This window comes from Myotis myotis, unplaced genomic scaffold (assembly GCF_014108235.1).
Source record: "Myotis myotis isolate mMyoMyo1 unplaced genomic scaffold, mMyoMyo1.p scaffold_m19_p_3, whole genome shotgun sequence".
NCBI classification, from domain to species: Eukaryota; Metazoa; Chordata; class Mammalia; order Chiroptera; family Vespertilionidae; genus Myotis; species Myotis myotis.
The window spans coordinates 124460399-124486850 of NW_023416335.1; the positions used below are offsets into that span (position 1 = coordinate 124460399).

General features: G+C 46.1%; 2 protein-coding genes across 7 annotated transcripts in view; one reads left to right on the plus strand and one right to left on the minus strand.

Moving 5' to 3' along the window:
- The window catches only part of CEP83 (centrosomal protein 83), a 127691-nt gene extending 123745 nt beyond the window's left edge, over nt 1–3946 (plus strand). For 3 of the 4 annotated variants that reach the window (XM_036301581.1, XM_036301584.1, XM_036301582.1), the window contains one exon: nt 1662–1823. In XM_036301581.1, the coding sequence (XP_036157474.1) occupies nt 1662–1766 (105 nt within the window). In that variant the 3' untranslated portion in view covers nt 1767–1823. Of the gene's footprint in view, nt 1–1661; nt 1824–3859 lie in introns of those variants that run through there. The other variant, XM_036301583.1, reaches the window with a different exon arrangement.
- PLXNC1 (plexin C1) overlaps nt 3171–26452 on the minus strand; it is a 170477-nt gene continuing 147195 nt past the window's right edge. For all 3 annotated transcript variants that reach the window (XM_036301580.1, XM_036301578.1, XM_036301577.1), the window contains 9 exons: nt 24455–24558; nt 14486–14540; nt 12542–12573; nt 12342–12449; nt 10857–11020; nt 8440–8587; nt 6948–7088; nt 6778–6852; nt 3171–5610 (listed from right to left, as the gene is read on the minus strand). In XM_036301580.1, coding sequence (XP_036157473.1) covers nt 5506–5610; nt 6778–6852; nt 6948–7088; nt 8440–8587; nt 10857–11020; nt 12342–12449; nt 12542–12573; nt 14486–14540; nt 24455–24558 — 932 coding nt within the window. In that variant the 3' untranslated portion in view covers nt 3171–5505. The remainder of the gene's footprint in view (nt 5611–6777; nt 6853–6947; nt 7089–8439; nt 8588–10856; nt 11021–12341; nt 12450–12541; nt 12574–14485; nt 14541–24454; nt 24559–26452) is intronic.

A 26452-nucleotide genomic window follows, 5' to 3' on the forward strand; every position in this document is an offset into this window, starting at 1 on the left:
TTTTTATTTATATTTTATTTTTTAAAAATTCTCACCCAAGGATATTTTTCCATTGATTTATAGAGAGAGTGGGAGAGAGAGGGGAAGATATAGAAATATTGATGTGAGAAAAACACATTGATTGTTTGCCTCCTGCAGCACCCTGACCAGGACAGGGCCAGGGAGGAGCCTACAACTGAAGTACGTGCCCTTGACCAGAATCGAACCCAGAGCCCTTCAGTCCACATGCCAACGCTCTATCTACTGAGCCAAATCTAGTAGGGCCTATTAAGCAATTTAAAAGAAGGACCTGCCCTGGCCGGGTGGCTCAGTTGGTTGGAGCATTGTCCCGTACACCAAAAAGTTGTGGATTCAATTCCGGTCAGGGCACATACCTAGGCTGCAGGTTTGATCCTGGTCAGGTGCATGAAGGAGGCAACTGATCATTGTTTCTCTCTCACGTTGATGTTTTGCTATGTCTCTGTCTCTACTCTCACTTTTCCCCCCTCCCTCCCTCTCTTTCTCTCTCTTGAAAATCAATAAATACATCCTTGGGTGAGGATAAAAAAAAAGGAAGTTGATTGATGAATGTTTGAGTAATAACACTAACTACTACTGAGCATTTACTAATGCACTGCACTATGCATTTTCCATACAATATTTTATGTAATCCTAATGAAAAATGCTTTGAGGAAAGGTATTATTATTTCCAGTTTACAGATGAGAAAACTGAGTCAGAAAGGTGAAATGCCTTTCCTAAGGTCATAGCTAATAACTGACAGAGTTATGTCACTATTCCAAAACCTGGGCTAATTCACACTGTACTAGGTCCTCGAGATACTGAAGTTATCAAATTATTTGGATGATTTTCAGAAGATGAATTAATAAGTAATTACATTTTATAATGCTATAAAGTTTTAGTTACAGAATTGAATCTCAGACCAAGAGCTTTGTTTATAATAAACTAGAAGCCCAGTGCATGAATTCATCATGGCTGGCCCGCCCTGATCAGGCCCCATCAGGCCGGGCTGGCAGGGGGGAGGGGATGCAGGAGGTTGGCAGGCCAGCCCACCCCCTGGTTGAACTCCCAGTGAAACTCCTGGTCGAGGGGACAATTGGCATATTAGCCTTTTATTATATAGGACTAGAGACCTGGTACATGAAATTCGTGCAGCTCCTGGCCTGATCCCCCTAACTGCCTATCTGCTCTCCCTTCCTCTCAGTGCAGGCATGCTGAGAGCTCTCCACTGCGGCCCTGCCCCCGTGCTGATTGGTTGTTACATGACGGTGTCCCGACCAATTTGCATATTCCTCTATTATTAGTATAGCTTGCTATTAAACTCCAGTCTTATTAGAAAGTTGTCGTATAAGTACATCTAGACCCTGCATGAGTATTTTCTAATTACGCCCTGGCGAATTTTATACCTAGAGAAGGACAGATTTGGGGTTTTGCTTTACAGCCAGAGCTTGAGGCAGGAGAGATGCCTGGTCAGACTAGTCAATAGTCTGGCCCATGCTGCTGTGCTCTTAGATGGCTAAAATGGCCATCCTTGCTCTGTCATATGTGCAGGCCTGAACAAAAGAGGACTGAGGCTGCTGCCCAAGTTAGTTTTCCACCAGTTTTTCTAAGTCTCTTTTTCTGAGTCTTTTCTGTATTTTTTCTTTTTTTCTGTGCTTTTAAGGAGGAACAACATCAAAGGGAACTCTCTCTACTTCGTAAAAGACTAGAAGAACTAGAAACAACACAAAGAAAACAACTAGAGGAACTTGGATCACCTGGGGAATGATGTTTTTGGAGGAAAGGGATGAAATCTTGACCCAATAAAGCTTGAAGTTTTAACATATGTGGCATTTAGATATTTTATTACTGTTTGCCAAAACCCTTGAATTTGCCTCAAGAAAAGGTACCAGCTACATGCTGTAGTGCATGTAAGTCGGGATTTTAGGGTTATACTAAAGACAAGTGAAACATTAAAACAGCTTTAGAGATATTTAGAGTATCGAAAATCTTTTGAGAATGGTATAAATAAATGGAGCTAATTTAATTGAAGAATCAAATTTTTAAAATATTTTATTAATTTTACTTTGTTGAATTTTGGGGGCATGTTGCCTAAAATATGCCCATGTTGAATTTCTTCTTCCTCATCTTTGAGATGTTTGGCAATAACAGGGTCAGTAAACATTTTCTGGTTTACTATATACGAGTTATAAACCTCTAGTTCTTGAAAAAAGATGATAGTTTTAAAGTCAGCGTAAATAATACAACTTAAAGATATCTAAATATAAAACACTACCTTTTCTAAAATCTGTGTGCACATAATTTATTCAAGAGCTTAATAAATATTTTTTTCTATCTAGCTGTATTGTCTTTTGTTGGATTTTTTTCAACCATACAGTGTGTGTTTAGCAATATAGATCATATTGATTTTGACTTCTGAGATAGAATTAATAGAAAATAATAAGATTCAAATAATTAAATACTGTGGCTTTATAAAACAAGGGCCATTCATTGTAAAACTTGACCCCAGTGGAGTCCCTTTAGGCAGCGGTTCTCAACTTGTGAGTCGCAACCTTCGGAAAAAGCATATAGCATATCAGATGTTTACATTACGATTCATAACAGTAGCAAAATTACAGTTTTGAAGTAGCAACGAAAATAATTTTATGGTTGGGGGTCATCCACAACATGAGGAACTGTATTAAAGGGTCGCGGCATTAGGAAGGTTAACCACTGCTTTAGAGGTATCATTGGTATTTAACTTCACCTCCCACTGTGCTGGATCTAACCAAATTACTATAAATGTTTTATTTCTGTGCATCCCTAAGTATGCCATCATTTGCTTTTTAATGTAACACCATCCTTTAAAGGAATTCTGCTGGAATAACTTTACATCAACAAGGTAAAACTCAAGTCTGCCAAACCAAGTGAAATGCCCATTACCCAGAAGGCTTCATGATCAAGAGTTTTAAGTTGATAGTGGAGGCCAGCAATGTAATTGAGCAGCCCTTAGCATCATTTAGAAGAAATGAGATTTACTTACTACATACTACAGCTACTTATTCACATAGAGTATATGGTGACATCTTGTTCCTGAAAAGTAAATGATTTCCCTGGATCCACTTTGTATAATAATTTTAAAAATCTATTGTAACTAGCAAACTTGAAGGAAAAAAGACAAGAACAGTCCATATTTACATCAAAATGTTTATTTTTGGATATAGACATTTAAAACATTCATCTCCAAGAACAGCTTCAATCAGGTATACAATAAGAAATAGACTCTAAATCCCTATTACGGAAAAGGTAACAATTTTTAAGTGCTGCTGTAGACACTAGTGTTAGGAAAAAAAAAGTTTATAAATGGTTTTGCACCAAAAAAATAGTCAAAGAAACTTAAAAATATAAATTGTTTGCAGTTTGTTTCTCTGTTGCTGTTTAATGTAGATCCAGTGACTGATTGTCTCCAGCACAGGTCTAATTTGGCCATTTACTGCATTTGGCTAATGGGACCCAAAAATGTGATCTAGATAGTGCTTTTCACTGGAGGATTGACAAACACGCTACATATATTAGTGAATCTTCACGCCACCTCAGTGAGGTAGGATAGAAATATTATACAGAAATTGAGGCACAAAGAGGTAAGTGACTTGCCCAAAGTTCCCAGCAGCAGTTCCTGGAAGCGGAGGTGAGTCTCCACACAGGACTCGCACCACAGAGCTGGACAGGGACATCCTCATGGAGCTTTCACTAAGTATTCAGAGAAAGCTGTCGCTGTTCCTTTGAGTTTCCTTAGCATTTCTGTACCCTAAAGAAGGGGAAGTCTTTTGGGCAACTCTCCTACTGTTGGCTCTCAACTCTCCTGCTACTGTTCTCTTACAGACGCTTTCACATCAAGACTGTAGCAGCCTTAGATAGGGGCCAGACCTCTCACCTTAATACTTGTAAGTAACCTATTTGGTAGTTTTTTGAGGTGTGTCCATTGAACAGACAATGGTGAAAAGCGACGGGATTGGGAAGGTACCTGTCAGGGCAATAACTGCTTATTTTCTCTGACCAGTTTGTTGAGTTGTCACCTCTGACTCTTTACCAGATATTGAGGAGCAAGATAAATTGCATTTATCTCAGACAAATTCACAGTTAATCCTGATATCCCATACAGTGTTGGCAAGTGATTTTAAGGAATGTGTGATCAATGTTGTATTTGCTAAGTGAAGAAATGTCTTTCCTCAGTCTGGGAAGTGGAGCACCAAGGGTAGAAGGTGCCCCAAGGAAAGTCTGAGAGTTGCCAATTACACTTTCCTTCTGACTTACTAGGAGGAAAACACAGTGGTATTAAAAGTGGTCGTAAGCAGCAAAAATTCAGGAATAGAAATCATCAATAAAAAGACTACAGTGTAAACTGGATAGGAATTCTTTAAAAAGAAAGGCATGGATAAAATGAGTATTTTTAATTCTTTCTCTTGTGAGGAATACTTTCAAAAAGTACATAGTAAGACTAAGATACCAAGTTTTATACTAATATTTTTCAGGCCTTGGGCCTCAAATATATATATATTCATATATAATACTCCAGTGTGAACAGCAATTTCATGAAATGTAAAATGTATCTTTTCTTTTTTTTTTTTGAATCACACACAAGTATTTATAACCACAGGGTTCACTAGAACTCTAAAGCAAGGAGACACTAGGATAGAACTGTAGGATTAGGGGAGTGAGTTACTCTTCCACAGATCTGATTGAAGTTAACTAATGATTTTTCTTAAACATCCAACATGTCCACCATCAAATACATTTAGTTTGCAAAAAATAAAATGAGACAAAGTGTCTGGGTAAAATGCTGTTGCATTGCCATGAAGCCTGCTGCTCCTTGCGTTAGAGTCCCTTCGTGAAATGGAGGCGAGGTGGATGGAGTGACCACTGAAAAACACAGCCCTTTCAACAATGTTGCAACACTGTTAGTTTTTGGTTTAAAAACACACACGCACACACATACTCACAAATGCTAAGTGTACACACTACCAAATTCTGCAGCCAGCTTTCCAAGAACTACTGGGGAAAGTTTCAATGCTGCGAACCTTCCAGGCTGCCCTAACACCTCCACCTTGTTTCCAGTGTACTCCTTTCACGTTCTGTTTCGATCACTGGCAGCGTCCCTTTTCTGCAGAGCTGCAGTGTAGTCACAAGTGGTACATAACTAGTTTTCAAACAAAACCACTTGTATCATTGTGCTTAAGTGGAGACTGTAGTTACAATACTGACACTTGCTTACTGGCCCCGTATTCTCTGTAAACAAGGAGGCTGTTTGCAACAACCACTTCAGCTCTATTTACAGAAGGGTTCCCTGTACACACACAGGCACAATAGTTGGTATGCTTTCTAAAAGCTGTGCATGTGCCTTGGTCTCTTACGGACAGTGCTCAGAGTGGAACCTATGTGCAAACTTAAAAAATTAACGACACAGAGTAGCTCAAGCAGCCATTTTGCTCCCAGGTCGTCTGAAGAACTTTGCCAGATTAAGCCAGTGCTCACATCCACTTGCATTTCTTCTTTTCATCAAATAAGACTTTTACATGCAAGAGTTGTTTCTGAGCTTCTTCCAGCCCTCGTTCTCTTTCTAGTTTATTTAGAATCTGTTGACAATTAGAACAGTTATTTTAGATATTGTGGTTTTATCATTACAATTCTGGTTTCTTTTTCTTTGTGCATTCCTGATGCTGAGTGGTAAAATCTGTATGAAGCAGATGCCGACATTTTCTTCGATCATTTACATACTCACTTTGCAAGTTGTTTTGCTAAGTCATTATCACAGGATCAACAATACTTTGGCTTAAAATAGAAACTGGAAAGAAATACCAACTGTTTGCTTACAAATATGGGGCCAGACCTCCAAGGCCCTGTTTTATGCATTATGTCACAGCCATTCCAAGCACAGCAAGCATTTCTGGGCAGCCAACATGCAGGCAAGTATTTCTTCTTAAATGCAGCAGGCAGGGGCATCCTGGTTAGAGATGACCCTTCCCCTTCCCTCCCCTCCCATCCTGGGCAATCTAGTCCCTCTCCCATTCTCTCCCCTCCCGCCCCTCCCCAGTGCTTCCCTTCTAACCCCTGGCCCCTGGAAAGAGGGATGCTTATCATGTTTAAGGAACTCATTGCCTCTACCCTACCTTAGCTCTTCACTTGATCTTCAAGTAGCAAATGGACTTGGTGAGCTATTCTCACCATTGACATGGATAGCCTGTCCCAGCATGACTGAGTGGGGGGAATCAGGGAAGGGGGAATTAACATATATTTGGAAACAACACATCTGATGACTGTGTGAATTCCCAAAAAAAAAAAAAAAAATTTTCAGATTAAGGAGAATTAATCAAGGATAATGTTTTATTGAAATAGCTACTTAAGTTAGAAAATGTCATACTTCCATTTAACCATTAAATACAGAATTTAGGCGATTTGACAAGCTTAGCTTTCATTTTAGCAGTTTACAATCAAGCATAAGCTGGCCCCGTTTAATAGGACCACTACTCATCAGAGTTAACGTTAACTTGAGTCAATGTGGCTGTAGGCCCCATAAACTCATGTAAGTTCAGGCTGGTCCGAAGGTGGGCCATAAAGCTACGGGGCAGCAGCCATGTGCAGGGTCTGGCGAGGAGCCAGGATCCCCCATCAGACAGGCCCCCTGGCCTCCCGTTTTTGCCATTTGGGATGCCAGAGCTGTCCTGAGACCTGTCGAAGGCTTCAGAACCAAATCCTGGGGACTGATTCAGATCAATATTTTAAAATGTCATTTAAAATCTTACCTCATCAAAATATTTTACGATGTATTTGTAGATTTCTGTCAAGGCCACTTCTTCATTAAATTCATTTTCATGTTTCTTAAAGAAAGAAAGGCTTGTTGAGAGATTCTGATATGACTTAAAAAAAAAAAAAAAAAGTAACCAAATGTTTTAATTCTACTTTCCAACAATACCTTAGATTCCTGAGTTAAGAATTCTTCCATTTCTGAAGGTGACAATGGAGGCAAATCCCTGATTGCTTTGTAATAAGATTTTACTTCCTCTTTGTAGGTTGGGATATCCTTGGCATAGAGAAGTTTATTAGTTGGTGCTTCCTAAAAAAAAAAAAAAAAGAAGAAGAAGAAAACAGTGATCACCCCAAGAGTGAAAACCATGGGGAATATATGACAGTAACGCAGCTGACCCTCCACACTGTTACTGCCTGGCCACGTGTCCCTGCACAGGCCCCCCTCAGTGTTGCTGAATGACTGACTGCTATCCAGATAGCTCTGGTGAGTCACTATTATTTTCAGGCAGATTAAATGCTAATATATTCTGCCTTCCTTTCATAAAGGAACTAAAATTATTATTTTTGCATGATTTGAGTTACTGTAACAATGGAACTTATTTCAATCATACTTCATTACTAATGGCTGTAAAAAGCCTGAATTAAAACATTTGCTCTCCTCCTCACCCACCAGGGAATTTTGGCATTTATAAAAGATCTGATTGTAGGTCTGATTGAGCCCTTTATATAACCATGAAAGTGGTAAGTAGCTGGCAGTGGTGGATTTTTTTCTGCTTGTCCTGTTTATTTTAATAGATCAGTGTCCTCAGGGAAGCAAGCGGTCATTAGTATTGGTGGATCTGATATCTGATTTTGCAAAAGTTCCTTGGCAATTTGAGTGTTTTTATGTAATTACAACTGATAATGTTAAAAAATAAGCGATTTTATTTTAAAAGTCATTATTTTTCACAAAATTTTAAAAAATTCTACTCAAGGAAGATAGATGAGTTACGAACAGGGCCAATGCCCCAGCACATTTAAAAATGTATCGTCTCTTAAAGGCCTTCTACCCGAGACCCACTGCTCAGCTCTAAAGATTTTCTCAAATCCATCAGGTACAGGACCCGCTCAGTTTAATATGCTGGGTGCTTGAATGGGACCAAAACATCGCTTTCAAAGTTTGCTCAGTATTTTTATCTTTCTTTGCTTTCTTAGGGCTTTTGCTCAGCAAAGAAAACCATTGTAAAAACAATATTGATGTTTTGACAATAAACAGACAAACTGATGATGTTAGAGATCTTGGGTAAGGTTTTCTTCCCCACACACAATTTGTTATATTCAAGTAGACTCTTTTTAGGTACATTCAGATGGAATTAATATGGGCCAATTTCAGTAGTTTCATACTTTGGATTTATAGCTTATTAGTGTCTGCAGAATGTTTTATACTTTGTCGTAAAGAGTTCTGCAATAGGGTTGGGATAATAAACTATTTTGATTTTCACTTAGAAAAACTAGATTAAGATGGAAATAAATGAGAGATTTTAAAGAAATTTTCAGTGACATTGTTGACTATTTCTTTTTAGCTGGTGTAATTTAGACCAATTCTTTATTATTTGAATATTTTCAAGAAAGAGTGCTTCAGACTCATGGGAGTACATACAAGGCATGCTGGGCCTCACCTTCCCGAGTTGCTGCTCCGTGAGAGAAAACGCGTCCATGAATGCCTGGGCGATCACTGACAGACAGCCATCTATGTGCGGCGTCTTCTTAATGTCAAAGACGAACTGGGGGTTCTTCAGGATGTTGACCCAAAAGCGAAGAGGAAGGCTGTTCCGAGAGAGATTTCTTTTCAAAAACTGCCATCCCTATGACAGGGTTACTCTGTTCCCTAGTTTGTAGAGGGGCGGGTTTGTCCCTGTTATTGAAGGATGCAAGTCTACTTCGCTGAGAACAAGCAAGGGCTAAACTGACAGAGCTCCTGAGGGAGGGCTGGCAGAAGAGTCTGGGGTGATATTGACAAGACACATTTTCTCCAGACAGCCCTAGGTATGTATGTCAGATGGGAGGGCCAAGGAGAACATCTCAGCGGATCTCCAGAACTGACCTTCTCCTACCCACAGTGCTACACCCTGGCCTAAGCCCCATCTCCTCTCACCCCCTTATCACCTCCTGGCTCCTGACGCTAATTCTCTCTCTTAATCAGCTCATGGCCCTCTCCATCCTCCTCCAGATAAAAGCCTGGACCCTCACCTCCTGCCCATCTCACTCATTCTCACCCACTGGCCTCCTCACTGCTCTTCATGCGCACCAGGCCAGCCTGTGCCTGAGGACTTTGCCTTTTGTTGTCTGTCTTCCTGAAACTGTTTTGTCCCAGAGAGTCTCATGGTTTATGCCCTCGCTTCTTTAAAGGCCTGGCTCACATGTCATCATCTCTGTGGGACTCCTGACCTCCCCTCCCCCTCACCCTCCTGTCACTCTCTGTCCTCTTTCCCACTTTGCTGCACCAATCACCTTCTAATATACTGCAGCTTATCTATTTGATTTATTGTCTGTCTCTACCTATTAGCATGCAAGCTCTGTGAGAACATGGACTTCTGTCTGTTTACTTCATTTCTATATCTCCAGCACCTAACAGTTGTTGGTGCATAGAAGGCACTCAAATAATATGAACTTGGGGAACATTCAAACTTCTTTCATTGTCTACTTCGCAGCTCTGGCCTAGCTAGTTACCTCTGGGATATGGCTACTGGGCCTCTTGATAGCTTTACTGTCCTGAGACTGAAGCACAGTAATCTCTATTTTATAAAACTGCTGTTTGAAACTGCTGTTTGAAATTCTCTGCTATTTTTAGATAGTCCCTTGTTCTGTAAGTCAACTCTGTCATTTTTAGACGGTCTCTTATTCTGTAAAATAACTTTGTTTTTTAGCATAAAGAATAGAAAAGATAAACTTAACTGTCTGACCTTGCAAGCTAGCCATCTAATGTAAGGGGCTGACACGCTGATACTGATAATTTTCTCATGCCAGGTGTTTTGTTAGATATGATATGTACTCAAGGTTACAAGTTATCTGCAAAAGTAACATACACAAAGACCTGAAAAGATATAAAAAGAGAATGCTTCCTTTGTTTGCTCAGAATTTGACAGAGATATTCTGCTCTGAGCCCACATGTAATAAAGACTCCTAACTAATTGGCTTGTTAAGGTGCCTTGTATCTAGCTCGCTGATTTACGATACAACAAGACCACCCCTGCTCAATGCCACAATCTTCCCAGGGAAATGCTAGCCAGCAGCACCCAGGCCTCGTGTGGGAGTAGCAGGGCCTGGGAATAAGGCTGGAACACAGGAAGGGAAGGAGCCAGAGTAGGGTTGGGATAGACCCAGATTAAATCGGAAAAGATCTGAATTCTGGAACTTCAGTTTTTAGTACTCATTTTAAATGGCCTGGTGAACCTTAATACCTTGAACTTGCCCGGAGGAGCTGGGTCACATTGTAACCATGTGCAGAGTATTTCAAATAGAAGTGATGAGCTATATTTCTCTACCGAGGAGAAATGTAGAATAAATCTGGATGCCTTGCCTTAGCTTAAGGTAAAATGTTAAAAAAACAAAATAAAACACAATCCTTTGGCTAATTCTCATGGTATCTGAGTACTGCATTTGATTAAATAAAAGCAGAAATTTCTCTATATAATTGGAGTATAGACAGACAGCTTGGAAATTGCAAAATGATGAATTCTCTGAGGGATAAATAAGAGTTCTCTAATGGAAAACTGTATGATAAAACCACAAAATATTTTTTCATCTTTTGCCGGTCAAGCTAAACTTGTTTTAACATTCCAAACAAAGGCTCTTTTCATGCATTAAAGATAATAGAGTTTGTTTATTTTATCCTGAAGAATAGGAGGCTCTATATAGGAATGTTTTTGTTTATTGTTTAAAATAGTCACAGCAAGAAACTGCTTGGCCGTGACAGCCTACCAAGCCAAGGCTCTGCTGCAGGCTACCGGGTCCTCTGGGCTACCACGCCCTCCTCTCAGTCAGATCCTGCCCCGGGAGCTTGCACAGTCAGCAGTCAACTAATATCTGTTCCCACCTGTTTGTTTTCCAAATATGTACGACATCAGGATCAGTGATTTTCTTGTTTTCAGCCTGGGCGTCCAAAAAGTCAAAAAAGTACTTTATAGCAAACGGGGCTCTGCTGTTAGGTAAACTCCAAATGCTTCTAAAAAGTTTTTCAAGCACAGAGTGGATTGCCACCTAAAAGATACAGAACATCGGCTTAGGAGGTAAAACAAACAGGGTAGTGGTTCTGCAAACATGGTGGAAAATGAAGTCCAAGCTCAGAGAAACTGATGTGCAAACAGGCTGAAGAGAAGCCGACGAGGCCAGCACGCACAGTCCGCGCCGGTTTAGATTTGGTTTGGAAGCCTCTTGCTGATAACAGTATTGTTTAGTCGGGAGGAAGGATACTGGAAACATCTAGCAGTAGAAATGCCCGTTGTAGGGCTGTGGACATAAACCAAGAAGCCACGGATGTCTGGCTTTTATTAGTTACGCTCAGCCTGGAAACACTCAAGTTGCTTTGTTCCCAGAATCTTTCCTGTTGCATATATTTCTATCATGGAGCTTCATTGTGTGCTTTCCGAAGCATCTGAGTGTTTTATAAAAACCCAATAGGCAGCTCTAACCGGTTTGGCTCAGTGGACAGAGCGTCAGCCTGCGGACTGAAGGGTCCCAGGTTTGATTCCGGTCAAGGGCATGTACCTTGGTTGCGGGCACATCCCCAGTGGGGAGTGTGCAGGAGGCAGCTGATGGATGTTTCTCTCTCATCAATGTTTCTAACTCTCTATTCCGCTCTGTAAAAAGTCAATAAAATATATATTTAAAAAAAAAAACAAACCAATAGGCAGAGCTCTGTGGGGCAGATGAAATAAAGAGGCGCTGGCTGTTCTCTACCCATTAAAGAAGCCCCCTCAGCCCCAGCAGGAGACAGGGCCAGGTGTGGGTAACTGCATATATGCTGCCAGTCATTTCAGAAAAAAAGGGATCACCCCAGACTTCTGTTAATCCCACTAAAAGCCAGAAAAGGAAAATTTGCTCCAAATTTGGTATTCTACTTATGTTTACAAGTAACACTTTTATATGTGAACAGAATTCTTAATTTTAAAAGGAAAAATAATTGGTAAGATTTACTGGGTCTGTATTCACTGACTCTCCCACCCGTTCATTTTATTTGCAATTCAAAGAGGGAGTTTTATTGCTCATCCCTAATAACAAACAAAAAGGAGTAATTATGCTGTCAACCTAAAAAACAATAGTGAACTGTGGCTAAAGGGACTGGGAACAATATTAAATCCCTGATTGAAGATGTTACAGGAGAAATTTGTAAAATGCTGTTATCTTTGCAGTTTATAAAAAAGAAGAAGGGGGTAGGAAGTGTTTACAATTTAAACTTGCATTTTGCGTTGCTAGAAGGCACCAGAGATTTGTAACTTTTTCACACTTCAGTGGAAATTAAATCAAACATATTATACACCCCCAGGTGGCAGGAAAATGTGCTCCCTGGCAGTGCATGTACCTTGGTCGACAGCAGCTTTGTCAGATACATTTCTTTTACTTTGAACTTGTGCTTCCCTCGATGTCTCTTTCCTTGCACGTCTTGGAATGCTTCCGAATCTGGTAAAATCTAAAGGGAGACAGAGCAGAAGCATCACCCAAAGAGACCAGTCTTGCTGTGAAAGCATTGGATTCAGCAGGGAGCACAGAGGTGAAACTCACCAAATGGCAGTGGTCATCCGAGTATTCCACATCTGAACGCCGAGGGAGAGAAAACAGCCCGTTAACACCAGAACCTCGAGCTCACTGGCCTTCTCATAAAATGCCCGTTTGCGCTATGCAGAGTGTACTTGAGCTCGTCATAGCTGCATTTCCCCCTGGCTGTGTCTTAGGACCTTCAGAACAGATTGGGCCTGGGACTGGAGCGGGAGCAGGTTCCCTGTCCCCTGGAAGAGTGGAAACTGGCCAAGATCACTTGCTGATCATTCTCAACTACACCCAGGGGCTACAAGGCACCTGGCAGTGAATAAGACAGATCGAGTTCCCACCCTAATGGAATTTACATCCTAGCCAAGGAGAGAATTTCATGCACTAATTACACAATTATTTAATTACAATTGTGATAAGGATTGTGAAGAAGAATTATATGCCAAGAAAGTATATAACAAGGGCCTGACCTAGTCTGGGAGGTTTCCCTGAGGAAGGGAACCGATATGGAGCTGAACCTAAATGTACGGATAGAGTTAGTCAGGCAAATGGAAGAAGAGGGACAGGTGCAAAGGTTGTAAGGTGAGAAGGAACTTGACCCCTTCTGGGATCTGAAAGAAGGGCAGTTAGTGGAGCTCACAGAGCAAGCGGGAGAGGGCAATCTTGTAAGAAATGAGGCTTTAAGGGGTGGTAAATGGAGGGAAAGAAGGGTTGGCTTTTTGTTTCGAAGATTAGAGGGACTGGCTGTGTTGCTGTTGCCTCTTGGCTGAGCTGCTGCAGGCTCTGGAAGTAGGTGCTGGGTCCTCAGGGCTGGGTTGACAGAGGGGTGATGAAAGGGCAGAGGGGCAGGGGTTCGGAGGGATTAAAATAATGGCTCTCAGCTGGACTGGGTAGGAGGAAGGAAGCAGATCCCCAAATAAGCTCTGCAAAAGGCACAATCTGGAGTGTGAGACACAACCCTTCACTCTGCAGCACAAGCACACTGATGCCCCCGCCAGCCAGAATGAGGCCACCTGTGCAAGAGGCTCCTCTCGCTCAGCCTGAGGGAATGCTGGACGGTGTCCTACGGCTACCAAACTGTCCTGTCCATTTCCCTGGGAGCCCCGCGTTTCCTGTGTGAACTGGCCAGTGCTACACCCAGCAGGCTCCTGGCCCTCCACCTGTGAGAGCAGCCCGCAGGCCAGCCCAGCACCTGAGGGCTGAGGACTGACTGACCGACCGGCTGGAACTGGACCCTGCGGCTTTCTCAAGGCACCATCAGTGTTCTCTGCCCGAGGCTAGCAGGTGGCAGAAAAGAGTTTAGAGCAGTGGTTCTCAACCTTCCTCATGCCGCGACCCTTTAATACAGCTCCTCATGTTGTGGTACCCCCAACCATAAAATTATTTTCGTTGCTACTTCATAACTGTAATGTTGCTACTGTTATGAATCGTGATGTAAATATCTGATATGCAGGATGTATTTTCATTGTTACAAACTGAACATAATTAAAGAATAGTGATTAATCACAATAACAATATGTAATTATATATGTGTTTTCTGATGGTCCTAGGCGACCCCTGTGAAAGGGTCGTTCGACCCCCAAAGGGGTCGCAACCCACAGGTTGAAAACCGCTGGTTTAGAGAGTGGCCTAGTGGCTCTTGCATAAAAGCTGCCCCTTTAGTTTGCCTCTTCTCCACTTTCTGGGAATTTTGCAAATGCTATCGTCAGCCATCCTGCTGAGGAGCTGGCAGGACACTTCAAAGGCTGCCTCTGCCCAGGTGAGGGCTGGGCGTCCTGCTAACCACTGTTTACAGGGTCCTGTCCTCCTTGCAGGGCTCACGTTCTTAGGGCGAGAAACAGAAAGGGCCGTTCTTGGCTTCCAGGGAATTAAGTGGCAAGAGCTCAGCTTCCCCTCTGGGCCACACGTCTGATACTCTACGGCCGAGTGAGAACAACAGATTGACATTATGTTGGTTACCTGAAGTAAAATTTGCTATCTTCTTAAAGACTTTTATAGTGGATCCATTTGATATCTGAAAGCAGAGATAAAAAAAATATATGAGTTTTCAAAATTTAATGTATTTCTTAACTTCACCCAGCAATTAGAGGGCTGGCTGGATTTTATAGTCTCACTTAGTAAATCAAATACTTATGAAGAATTCCTATGTTCTGGGCCCTGTGCCGGAAGATGGAGCTAAATGATGAGCAAGACACTGTCCTCAAGGAGCTCCCAGTCCTGGAAAGGAGACAGACAAGGCAGCGAGAGGCAGGGAGGCCAGTGTCGGAAGGGGGAGCCCAGGTGCCGCAGGACCCACGGGAGGCGGCTGGCCTGGGAGAGGGAAGAAGTTAGGTTCCTACTGTATTAATGAATGCTGAGCCAGGTTTTCACAAACTGGCATATAAAGCGTGTCTACCCCTTGATAGAGCAATTTCCCACCTAGGTATACACCCAGCAGAAATCAGTACCTATCCTGATAGTAAACTATTGATAATTGCTGCATACTGGAAACAACCCAAATATCATCAACAAAATGAATAAATACTTTGGGGTACAACAGAATATTATAAAACAATGAAAATAAGCAAATTAGCCCTGGCTGGGTGGCTGAGTTGGTCAGAACGCAGTCAGGATGCACACAAGAATGAACCAATGAATGCATACCGTAAGTAAGTGGACCAATAAATCAATGTTTCTTTCTCTCTCAAATCAATAAATACATTCTAAAAATTAAAAATATTAAAGAAAGTGAGCAAATCACTGCCACATGCCGCAGGGATGACCTCACAGTGATCTTGAGCAAGAGAAGCCCAACACAAAGAATACATAGTGTGATTTCATTCACATAGAGCTGAATAAAACAGAACTATGATGTCACAAGTTCAGAGAAGAGAGCGGGGTAGTGATTGGGAGGGCCAGGGCTTCTGAGGGATAGTAATGTCCAATTTCCTGACTTGAATGGTAGTTATGGGAGGAGCTAGTGATAACTCATTAGCAGTGCACTTATGATTTGTTCTCTTTTATGCAGGTGTCATCATACACACACACACACACACATAAACACACTATATATATACATACATACAGTCCTTGGGTTACATCGGACTCGATGTACGTCATTTTGTGGTTATGTCACCATCTCCCATTTATTTATATAAAAAAAAGTTCCATCATTTTGACATATGTACATATGTGCTTTATGTTTTTTATTATTTATTTACCACAAGTAAAGGTCAGGAATTGTTATCTTTCTTTTAAATTTTTTTACTGTTTCACTTCATTATTGCTGTGTATGTGCTCCATGTAAGTGACATAGGTGCTTATGTAGGTGGGTTCCGACTTAGGGCGAAAATTGCGTTACACCGTAGGAACGGATCTCTGATGTAACCTGAGGACCTACTGTACATACACACACACATTATATATATATATGTATATACATGTACATACATATATATACACACACACACACATCCTATATAATAAAGAGCTAATATGCTAATTAGACTGGATGGCAGAACGACCTTCCAGAATGACCTTCTGGAACGACCAATGGTCAGGGGGGCAGGGCTGTAGGACCACAAGGCAGCCGGGGCTGCAAGGGCCAAGCCCCTTGCACAAATTTTGTGCATTGGGCCTCTAGTTTTATATATATGTATATGTATATATGTATATACACACACACACATTTTATATACTTTTGGATAATCTTCACCTGAGAATATTTTCCCATTGATTTTGAGAGAGAGTGAAAGGGAAGGGGAGAGACAGTGAGAGAAACATGGATGTGAGAGAGACACACTGACTGGTTGCCTCCCGCAAGCTCTCTGACCAAGGCGCAGGGATCCAGACTGCAACTAAGGTATGTGCCCTTGACAGGAATGGAACCCTCAACCCTTGAGTCTGGGGGCCAATGCTCTAACCACTGAGCACCAGCTAGGGCAAGTGTCTCCTATTTTAAAAGGAAGCTTGTAAAACCATAAAAATTGCATGCACTTTTAAACAAAAATTTTTTAATTTAACTCTTACTTACAGAAAAGTACCTAACATTCACTACTATAAAAGTATACAGCCCATTGAATGTTCACTCAAGTATATACCTGTGTAACCAGTACTCACATCAAGATATAAAATTATATTTCAAGGCCCTGAGAAGTACCTCCACTTCCCTTCCCAGGCAATAAAGATCCCTTCCTTTTCTGACTTCCATCATTATTGATTAGTTGTATCTGTTCTTGAACTTCATATAAATGGAGTCATTCAGTATATATTTGTGTGTCTAGCTTCTGAGGGTCAATATTAAGGTCTGTGATGTTTACCCAAGTTGTTGCAGCTACCAGCAGTTTGTCCTTTTTAAAAATCACTGTGTATTATTCCATTGTGTGAATATACTATAAAAAAAATTGCCGTACAATAAAAGAAAAGGGGTACTGACACATGCTACAACATGAATGAATCTCAAAAACATTATGCTAAGTGGAAGGAGACAGTCACAGAAGACCATGGGGGTGCGATCCCATTTATACAAAGCATCCAGAATAGGCAAATTTCTATAGACAGAAAGTAGATTACTAATTGCCTAACGCAGGGGTTGGAGGAATGAGGAGTGCCTGCTAACAAGTTCAAGGTTTCTTTTCGGGGTGATGAAAATGTTCTAAAATTAGATTGTGGCAATGATTATACAACTCTGTAAATGTACCAAAACTCATTGAATTGTACGCCTTAAAAAGGTGAGCCTTATGGTATATAAATGTTATCTCAGTAGAGCTGTTAAAAAAAATTGCTGCAGATTTAAAAGGTACACGTTTGACAAGCAAATGGTTTTACTCCATTCACACGCAATTGCAGTGCTGTGTGCAGCCTGTTTGGGAGATAAAGAGGAGCTCTCTCACCTGATGGCTTCTAGTGTACCCCTCCCGCCCGGCCCCGGGACCTGGATGCTCAGAGGCAGAGGCGGCCTCCATCCTTGGGAGGAGCAAACTGCTCAGAGGGGCGGAGGGGCTGCTCCACAAAACAGAAGAGGCAGATGGGGTCACAGCAATCCTCACCTTCAGCTGGGGACTGTGGAGGGGAATCAACCCTGTCCTTTCTGAGCATCCTTAGCTCAGTGCGTCCCCCCTGCCCTGAAGCTCCAAGGCTGCTTTGATTCTAATACTAATTTGGACCTGGCCTTCCCCAGTTTGGAAAAAAGTAGAAACTTAGGATTTCTCATCCAGCCTGCTACATGTTGGTTATCAGCATGTGCAACCCTGCTTAGCAAGCACAGGGGATGAAGGCCTAATCTTCAGGTTGCACCCACAGAGGCAGGAACACCAGGGGAGCCAGCCCTGGAGAGGCCCCAGAGGACAGCTGTCCAGCCGTGTCCCGCCAGCCGCTAACGCTAGGCCAGCGGCCCCAATGGCTGGTGCTCCCGACAGCTTGTGGGGAGGGTTCTGGGCAGGGGCTGCTGGGCCTCAGGCCTCTGTGACGTGTCTGAATGAGGATTCTGGATGCTTAACTTTGACTCTGCTGTTATTACCAAACGTCTTCTTTCCCCTTGAGCCCTTCATTGTTTTCTGGCCGATTTTTCAATTATCCTCCGCATTTGATGCAATTAAAGTGAACTGTGTGCAGGCACCCCTTAGCGATCCTCCGGCACTGAGTTTGGAGACGGTTCGAAAATAGTTACAAGCTCCTCCGCATGAAGACCCGGATGTGCTCTGTTTCAGAGCCAATACATACCTTTTAATAAAAGGAAGCTGGTGATTCATTCTGGGTAACTGTCAAAGAATGAATCCCAAGTGGATCCCGCGGAGGGTTGAGCCAATACTGTTACTGTCAGACGCTTCGCTTTGCCAGAAGCGAGCACCCTCGCTCCATCATCACGAAGGCCATGATGGCCGGCGATAGGGAGCGCTGCCCGAAGTTCACCCGGTTTCTCAGGCGCTGGCACGGCCCACTGCTGCCCCGTGCCGGCAGCGAGAGCGCGGAAGCAGCGTGCCGTGCCCAGGAGACTGCTCAGAAAGTACCTCCCGAGAGCAAGGGTGAAAGCACTTTATGAGTGGACGGCTTGTGTGTTTTGAGCAGGGACGTGTGTGAGTGAGTGTGCTGCCAACTTTCACAGCTGTTCTGGGCGGGGCGGGGCACTCCCCCATGTGACACTTAACACCAGCGGAAAGGTGTTGGAAGGAGGGTCATTTTGAGCAAGTCTGCTGCTACCTAGTCGAGGACAGAAAGGCCGTTTTGAAAAGCGCCACAGAACCCAAAGTGTTAAAAGTCTGTGCTGTTCGTTCCATCTGAGGGGCTCCGAAGGCTTTCCTAAAAGTGACTCATTAATCCTCCCGCGTCCTGTGAGGCAGGAGCACCCTCTGGGCTCCTACTTCAGGAGTGAAAACCAAATTGAATCAAAGGAAGATTAACGCCGCTGGATGGGTCTGAGGAGGAATAATCCTCCAGCTCAGAGCAGAACTGGTCCACACGGCAACTTCACACTAAGTCCCTCCCAGTCCTGCGGTGCCCCGGGTTCCATGTGACCACATGGCCTCGCGCCCGCCCGTCCACGAGGGCTGCCTGTCCGATGCTGCGGAGATGGGTGAGTGTTTCCACCCCCAGCACTGGGAGAAGGGACCCACGTCAACAATTTAAGGTGACTCTTGAAATAAACAGAAAACTAACGTATCCTCCAAACCATCTGCAAGTGAAGGTGAGATTTCTTTCGCTAAAGTACTACCTTTATGGCATAAGTTGAAGATAATTCCATAAAATGGATTTTCTAGAAATATAAGCTTGGACTTTATGTAACCTTATGAAACTGACATTTTTATAGGTAAATATGGTCCAGTATTGACCATTTCATATGGTTTAGCCTAAGAGGAAAGCTGGAATTTCCGCCTAAAAATTTTTATGGAAAATTATGAAAAAATATTCATATTTAATTCTGAATGTTGTCTGAAATATTATAATATTTTCCTTAAAGAACAAGCCTGAAAGCACAATAATCAATATAAATCACCAAGTGGAAGCCCTTGCTGGTAGCTCTCCTTCCTAAAACCGTGTCATGTGAAAATAATTCTCTTCCACTAGCGTCCCAGCAGCCACGCGTCAATACCACTCGCCCGTTTCCTTCTTAGCTCTTCTCACTGACACCCCAAGGCCGGAGGCAGATGAAAAAGGAATCTTTTTCTTTCAGGGCCAGAGGGGTGACCTTGCTCAGTCCTTCGTGGCGGGTGGCGGGCTCATCAGAACATTCTCAACAGACTCATCAAACCACACACACAGTGTCTGGCAGCCTGGACAGGCTCCAAAGGGTTCTCAACACGTGGACACGCTCCCTCTGTGTGCCGGGGATTCGCCCGGGCCAGGGGGCCACCCCCCTGAGGACTGTTGGAGAGAACACGAGCTGGGCCCCGAGCTGGGCCCCGAGCTGCGCCCCCGAGCTGGGCCCCGGGAGGCAGCGTGGCCTCCGGCAGTGCCGAGACTGGGGCCCTGAGCGCTCCGTGCCCTTGGGGCTGGCCTGGTCAGCTCTGGGGGCCTGAAGGAGGCCTCCCTTCTGATGAAGGCAACTATGGTGTCTTCAAGGAACAATGTTAAAGTGGGATTAGAAATGAGGAAGCATTCCGATAAACCCACAGACGTGAGATTCATCGAAGGTTTGGAGAGGTTACCTTACGAACTGACATCAGGAAAGGTAACTACCCGGGCCTCTCCTGAACGGGCCCGGCTCTCCAGCCAGGCGGCCTCAGCGCGGAAGCTTGGCTGAAAGCCTGGTTCTGAGCAAGGGGACCCCTCTGGCCCGAGAAGACCACTTCCAGCCTTGGGGCAAACGTGAGAAGAGCTGTGTGACTGCAGCCAGGTGTCTGAGCCTCTCTGTGCCTCAGCATGGGATTGAGGAGAGTATCTGCCTAGAACAGTGCTCAGTGTACAAGCAGCGCTGCACACATTCCTTAAATAAACATCGAAAGTCATGCACACTGTAAGAAGCCGTTAGAGATAGTCCAACCCTTCACTTCAGTGCCCAGAGGGCACACCTCACCGCAAGGACTCAGCAGACCCGTGGGGCAGTCCTATGAGCTTTAAATGTCATTTGCGTGACAGCTTTGGCATTAGCGGTGACCACTTCACTTGTTGTGAGGAACACTCTTCAAGGACATGGTGGTTAAACATCTTTTCTGCCCCTCAAAACCTCACAGCTCAGAATGAGGGGTGCGAACTGCAGACAAGGTTTCCTGCCGGACATAACTCTGTCCTCCACACTCGATGCCACTTCACAGCAGGGTGTGGGCACGATGACTGGTCCAGCAAAAGGACCCCGGGGCGGGGGGCCGGGGGGAGTGCAGGGGAAGGGAAGAAGGCCTGGAGGGAGAGCCGTCTCCAGCCCCCACACTTCCACGTGCTCCCAAACACGGTGTGGTCCCTCCGTAGGAAACACGCACCCCACACACCGCCACGGCCGGAACAGAAGCAGCGGAGGACTTAATTACAGGGAGAAGGATGCCTCCGGCTCAATGTGTTTGTAAGGATGTCGGCTTTCCCACACCGTCTGCACAGGACAGAAGGAGACAGGAGCAGCATCGCCCTCCGCTGTGTTCATCTGATGGAAACCGAGGGTAATAAAAGCGCCTGCATCAGACGGTGGTTGTGAACATGGATCGGGCTCCTGCACGTGAACGGTGGGGGCACAGCTGCCGCTGTTATCGCTGTGGAAAGCAATTGTGCGGATGCCCAGGGCGGCCGGGCTGCCACCCCCTAGGTGACAGGGCGCTGGAGGCTGCCGGCACCCGGCCCAGGAGAGGCTCTATTTTGGCTGTGCCCTCAGGTGCCCTGTAGAAACCTGTTCTTCAAACATACAGACAGCAGGTCCTTCAGAGGAGACCAGCTGCACCCTGTCTGCCCCGGGACAGAGCCAGACGGCGCAGCAGCGCAGGCCCCGCCTGGGACTGTGCTCAGGCAGGAGGAGGCGCTGGCCTCACCGACGGACTTTAAAGCCTAATTTGGGCTCACTGGAGGGAGGTGACTCTGAATCTCTAAAACTCTGGGTTAGACACCATTTTTCAAGAACATACAGTTTTTTGCTTTCAAGCACTTACAGTGAGACTCAAACTAGGCCACTTAAGTAAATGAATAAGAGTGATAATTAGCATCTTGTCCCTTTGGAGGGAAATTCGAGTGCTCGCTCAGGAGAAATTCTTCTTTAACGAGAGGGCGTCAGCCAGCCCTGGCAAATTGCTCCAAATTCTGGGCCTGCGGGGTGCTGCTAAAGCAAGGACAGGCTCCGGTGCCAAGGGTGGCGGCGGGTGCTGTTTTCTGAGCGGTCTTTGGGAAACAGGGCATTTGAGATGGACGATGCATAGAGCTCCCGCTGATGGCCTCCGCTCCTTCAAGCACGGTGTTTCTTGCCTTATGGCTTAGCGTTTTAAACAAGGAGAATCCTTTAAGCCCCGTGTCCTCACCGTGTCATTTATTACCACCGTGTGGTGACGCTGGGGTATGAGGCCAATAAATCATTTAGACGGGAAGTGACTACAGGCCAGATTAATTTCATTATCATCCCTAAGCAGATAGGTGTCTAGCACGGCCGATGTCTCCAGCAAAGACTGATGTTCTCTCTCTCCCGACAGCCTTCCCCGTGCCTTGCAGACAGCTGTGGTGGATCCTTCTTTTCCGGGCCCAGTGGCGAGTCCTGTCTTCCCTCAATGGTGGTAAGTGGCCATACACCTTCCCCTGGGGCCCACCCCCTGCCTCCAGCTTGCCAGGGGACACCAAGAAGCCTGGCCAGGGTGCCCCTCTCCTCGCACCGCTGAGCAAGGCAAGCACATTAGTCAAAAGCAGCGAGAGAGGGCTGTGCTCCTCCCAAACTCACTGAGACAGGCTGGCCACCCAGACAGGAGCGGAGGAGGAGATGGCTGGGGGTCTGCCACCTGAACGTCATAGAAGCCTGAATGAGCTCCTCCCCAAGCTCTTCCACCCGCGCCAGCGTCCTTCTCCCCCCGGACTCCCTCTGGGGCAGTGCTGCTCCAGCGTGGCCCACCAATGGGACATGTACTTCCAGAAAGTTCTCTGGGGTTTCTATAATCTCCAAGGCCACGACCAGCTCTGGACAAGTGGATTCGGAGGTTGGAAGGTCCGAGCTGCTGGAGGGCAGCACAGGAGCCAGCGGCTAATCCGCAGCTCTCTCTCTGGGTGCCCCCGCAGAGACTCAGGGGCAGCACCCGCCGCCGCCGCCCACAGCAGCTGCTCCGAACTGGGCGTGAGACCCACTCAGCACGGCCCCGGACGAGGTGGTCGTGCTCCCGGCTGTCGTCCAGAAGCCGAGCTTGAGGAACGAACACTCTCGGCTCCTCCTGAGGGAGCGGGCGGGGCGGAGGGCCTCCTGGCAGACACGTCTTGTCAGCCAGGAAGGAAGGAGGCACCCCCGGCCCCCCAGGCGGACTGGGAGCTGCTCCTCTGGCTTCTTCATCTCTGAAAGAGCCCCCACATCCATGCCTCTGCCCTGCCATCCCCGAGGGCCATCCTGACCGTCCGTCCCTTGTGTCTCTCTCCCACCCGCATGGCTGTGTCCACCTCCTGCCGTCTCTGAATCCACCCACTGTGTCCATCCCCAGCGCCACTGTCCTTTCCGGTCAGCATCATCCCTCACCTGAAATCCAGGTTTGCATCCCTTACATCCACGCTCCATGCACAGCCAGTCCTTTTCTGAAACACAACTCTCCCTGCTTAAGCTTCTCTGGGGGCTCCCCACTGCTCTTGGGGTAAGATTCAGCCCCTGAAGAAGCTGGCTGGGCCTGCGTGACGTGCACCTCCCTTCTCACCTCTGCCCACCTCTCCTCACCTCCTGGAGAGGCCGCTGTGTGAACTGGTTAAGCCTCAGACCCGAGAGCCCAACTCCCGGGGTCAAAGTCTTGACTCTGCCACTGTAACCACTGCTAAGTCTTTGAGCCTCACTGTACCTTTCTGTAAAGTGGGTTAATAACAATACCAACTCATGGAACTGCTATAAGATTGAATGAGCGAAATAAGGAGAAATGCTAAGGTGAGCCTGCGGCGCAGAGGAGGGGCTCCGTAAAGGTTGGCTATTATTACCTCCCCGACCCCTCTCAAGTTTCAGCCAGTCTAAAGTAGTTTTGTGGAAGAACACGCATGTTCTCCCATCCCTGCTAGATGTGCTGGCACCCCACCGGGCTGGTTAAGTTCAGGTCTCAGCTTAGTCATAGCTTCCTTCCCAGCTCCAAGCCTCAGCACTACTCCAACATAAGGTGCTGCCTCATTACTTGTGTCCTCTCCCCTTCTCCACCCCTCCCCAGGGCTGCAGGACCTGTGAGGTCAGGGACCTGGGCTCTGTTCCTCATGTAAGCACCCCAGGCTCTTAGCACATAGTAGGTATTCAACAAAGATTTGGATAATGCTGCTGAATGACTCCCAATATCCCAGTGTGTTCAGGAACCTTCCCTGCCTCCTCTCTCTTGTTCTGTGCGCCTCACCCACATGGACACTCACTCAGCATTTGGGTCAGGGCCCAAAGGCGGTATCGCTGACTGTCACAAACAGGACACGTAGAGCTTCTTCAGAACACAGGACCCTACCCCAAAGGCCCCGCGGTCTGTACGGACCCTGGAGCGCGGGAGGCTTTGTCAAGCTAAGTGACTCCTCTAGGGCTTTGCTGAGGAACATGCCGAGAGGCCAGAGAACCTCATAAAGGTGACATTTCTCACCTAAACTGCAGGCTGGAGAGCGACCGGCTCCCTGAAAGTCAAAGCTTAGGAGAGGGGGACCCGGAGGAAGCCGTAGACCATGAGAGCAGTAATCCACGGGCTCTGCCAAAAGAACAACTGAGGAAAACTGCCCCAAACTATTCCAGAAAGTGGCTGGGAGTCCCGTGATTTTTAAAAAGAATTTACAAGGTACCTGAGATGACCTCATCCAGTCGGGCTTGGCGATGAGGGCGGGGACGTGGGGGCCGAGCCTTGTCCTTACCTCGTAGTGGCCGATGGTGTTTAGCTTGGTGATTCCGTCTTCCAGGATCACGGAGGAGCTGTCGATGTCCAGGAGTTCTTTCTGCCGCGTGCCCACCTGAAGCTCTGGAGAAAAGCCAAAAAGAGAGTTTTGTGCGCTTTTAAGATGACTGGGAAATTTTAAGTGCTGCCCTGTCACTTTTGCAAATATTATTTACAAACTGAATAAAGTGGGAAATATTTCTTTGAACGTTTACAGATGGATCGGCCAGACCCGTAGCCTGAATTTCGTTGTTTCGGTTTTGTGTTGAGGCTTGACTTCTAAGTCCACTTTCCCCCGAGGCCGTTCCTCTGGGGCTCCGCCTGGAAGCGAAGCCAAATGAAGAGAGTGACACCTGAGAGGGACTAGCTCCTCAGGAAACTCCCAAAGCCGTGCTGCACGCTCACCCACGCGTCTGCGCTCACAGCAGGCACCGCCTTCTGTGGGCCCCTGGGTGCGGGTGCTGCCGGGCTAATGTCCCAGAAGTCAGGGCTCAAACGCTGTCACAGAGCTGCCAACTTGTGCCCTGGGGTCAGAATGTGGCCCACGGATGTGTGTTTTCTCTTTTTGTGAAACTGCACCATGTTTTCTTTATTATTTTAATGTCAATTCAGCACCAACATTTAATGACCGGGATGCTGCACATAAAAATTTGGAATCTGCTTTCTCTCTTAAAAAACAGGACCCTCTGGCAACACGGAGCGTACAGGCCCACCATCGGCGGCAGCTAAGTGGCACTGCCCCCTAGATGGGCTTTCTTTCCCCATTAGGACAGGCCCCACCACTTCCTGTTGTCCTAGGCAGGCAGGCAGGCAGGCAGGCCCACCAGTGTCTATACTTCCTGCCCTTGAGCATCTGAGTGTGTGAGCGTCTGCCTGGGGTCTGAGCCTCGCTGCTTCCAATACACTCTAATGGCTGGTCTCCCAGGCTCTGCTCAGTGTCCTGAGGCCAGCCCCGGAGCAGTGGCAGATCAGCAGCCTCAGAGAGCCTGCCTGCTGGCACCGAGTCCTATTCCCACCAGACGACTCGGGAAGCTTCCAGCTGGCTTGTCCCGCTCCCTGCCTTCCCATCAGGAGCCAGGAGCACCGGGCGGACACAGAGCCGGCAGCGGTGGGAGGACCACCACCACCTGGCTCCATGTCATCTCCTCTGCAGTCAGGGCCACTCATGTGTGAGAGGCAGGCTCAGGGCAAGGAAGCTGATGGTCCTGGTCCCGTTTCCTGGCTGAGCTGCCTTTTGACCCTGCACCTAACCAATGAGCTAAATAGGTCTTCAAGTGCCCAGCAGTCCATCCCATGACGGCCAACGGGAGAGAAGCAGAGGGGAGGTGCCTCTAGAGTCTAGAGACCCTGCTTCTTTTACAGGCGGGACACGCAGTGGCTACATGTTTACCTGTTTCATTCACATTTGCCCACCCTGTCCCCGGGCCTCTCTCAATGGCCTGTTTGTTAGCAGGTCTGACCGGGAGGGTGGGGTGGGGTGGTTTTAATTGCTTGCTTAGTCGCGGCTACAACTGCACGTGGCGGGGAGATGAACCTTGTTAGGCTGTCTGTCACTGCTGTGATTTTACTCTTCTTTCCCATCCCATTATCTGCTATAAAATCCCATGACAGTCTCCCGCAAGGGCTGCGTGCAGCTCAACTTTACAATGTTGATGAACATTTGAGTGAAGTGAGCCCTGCTAGCCCCCTCACGCATATGCTCTCCTTTGCAGTGTACCAATAGAGCCCGACAGTGAATGCACAGCAGATGCTGCTGGTGCTGGGGAGGGCGCAGGAGGCACTTAGTGCGGGATGAGAGTAGCAGAGAGGAAGACGGCCTTTCCACGCGCTGGAGCTAGCACCCCGAGTCTGAGCCCCTGCTAATGACACTCAGTACCAAACAACCAAATCAAATGCCAACAGGAAACGCGGCACAGACGGAGGGAGGGCATGGGGTTCACACCTTGTGGTACTTCCTGATGCAGGGGGAACCCATTCG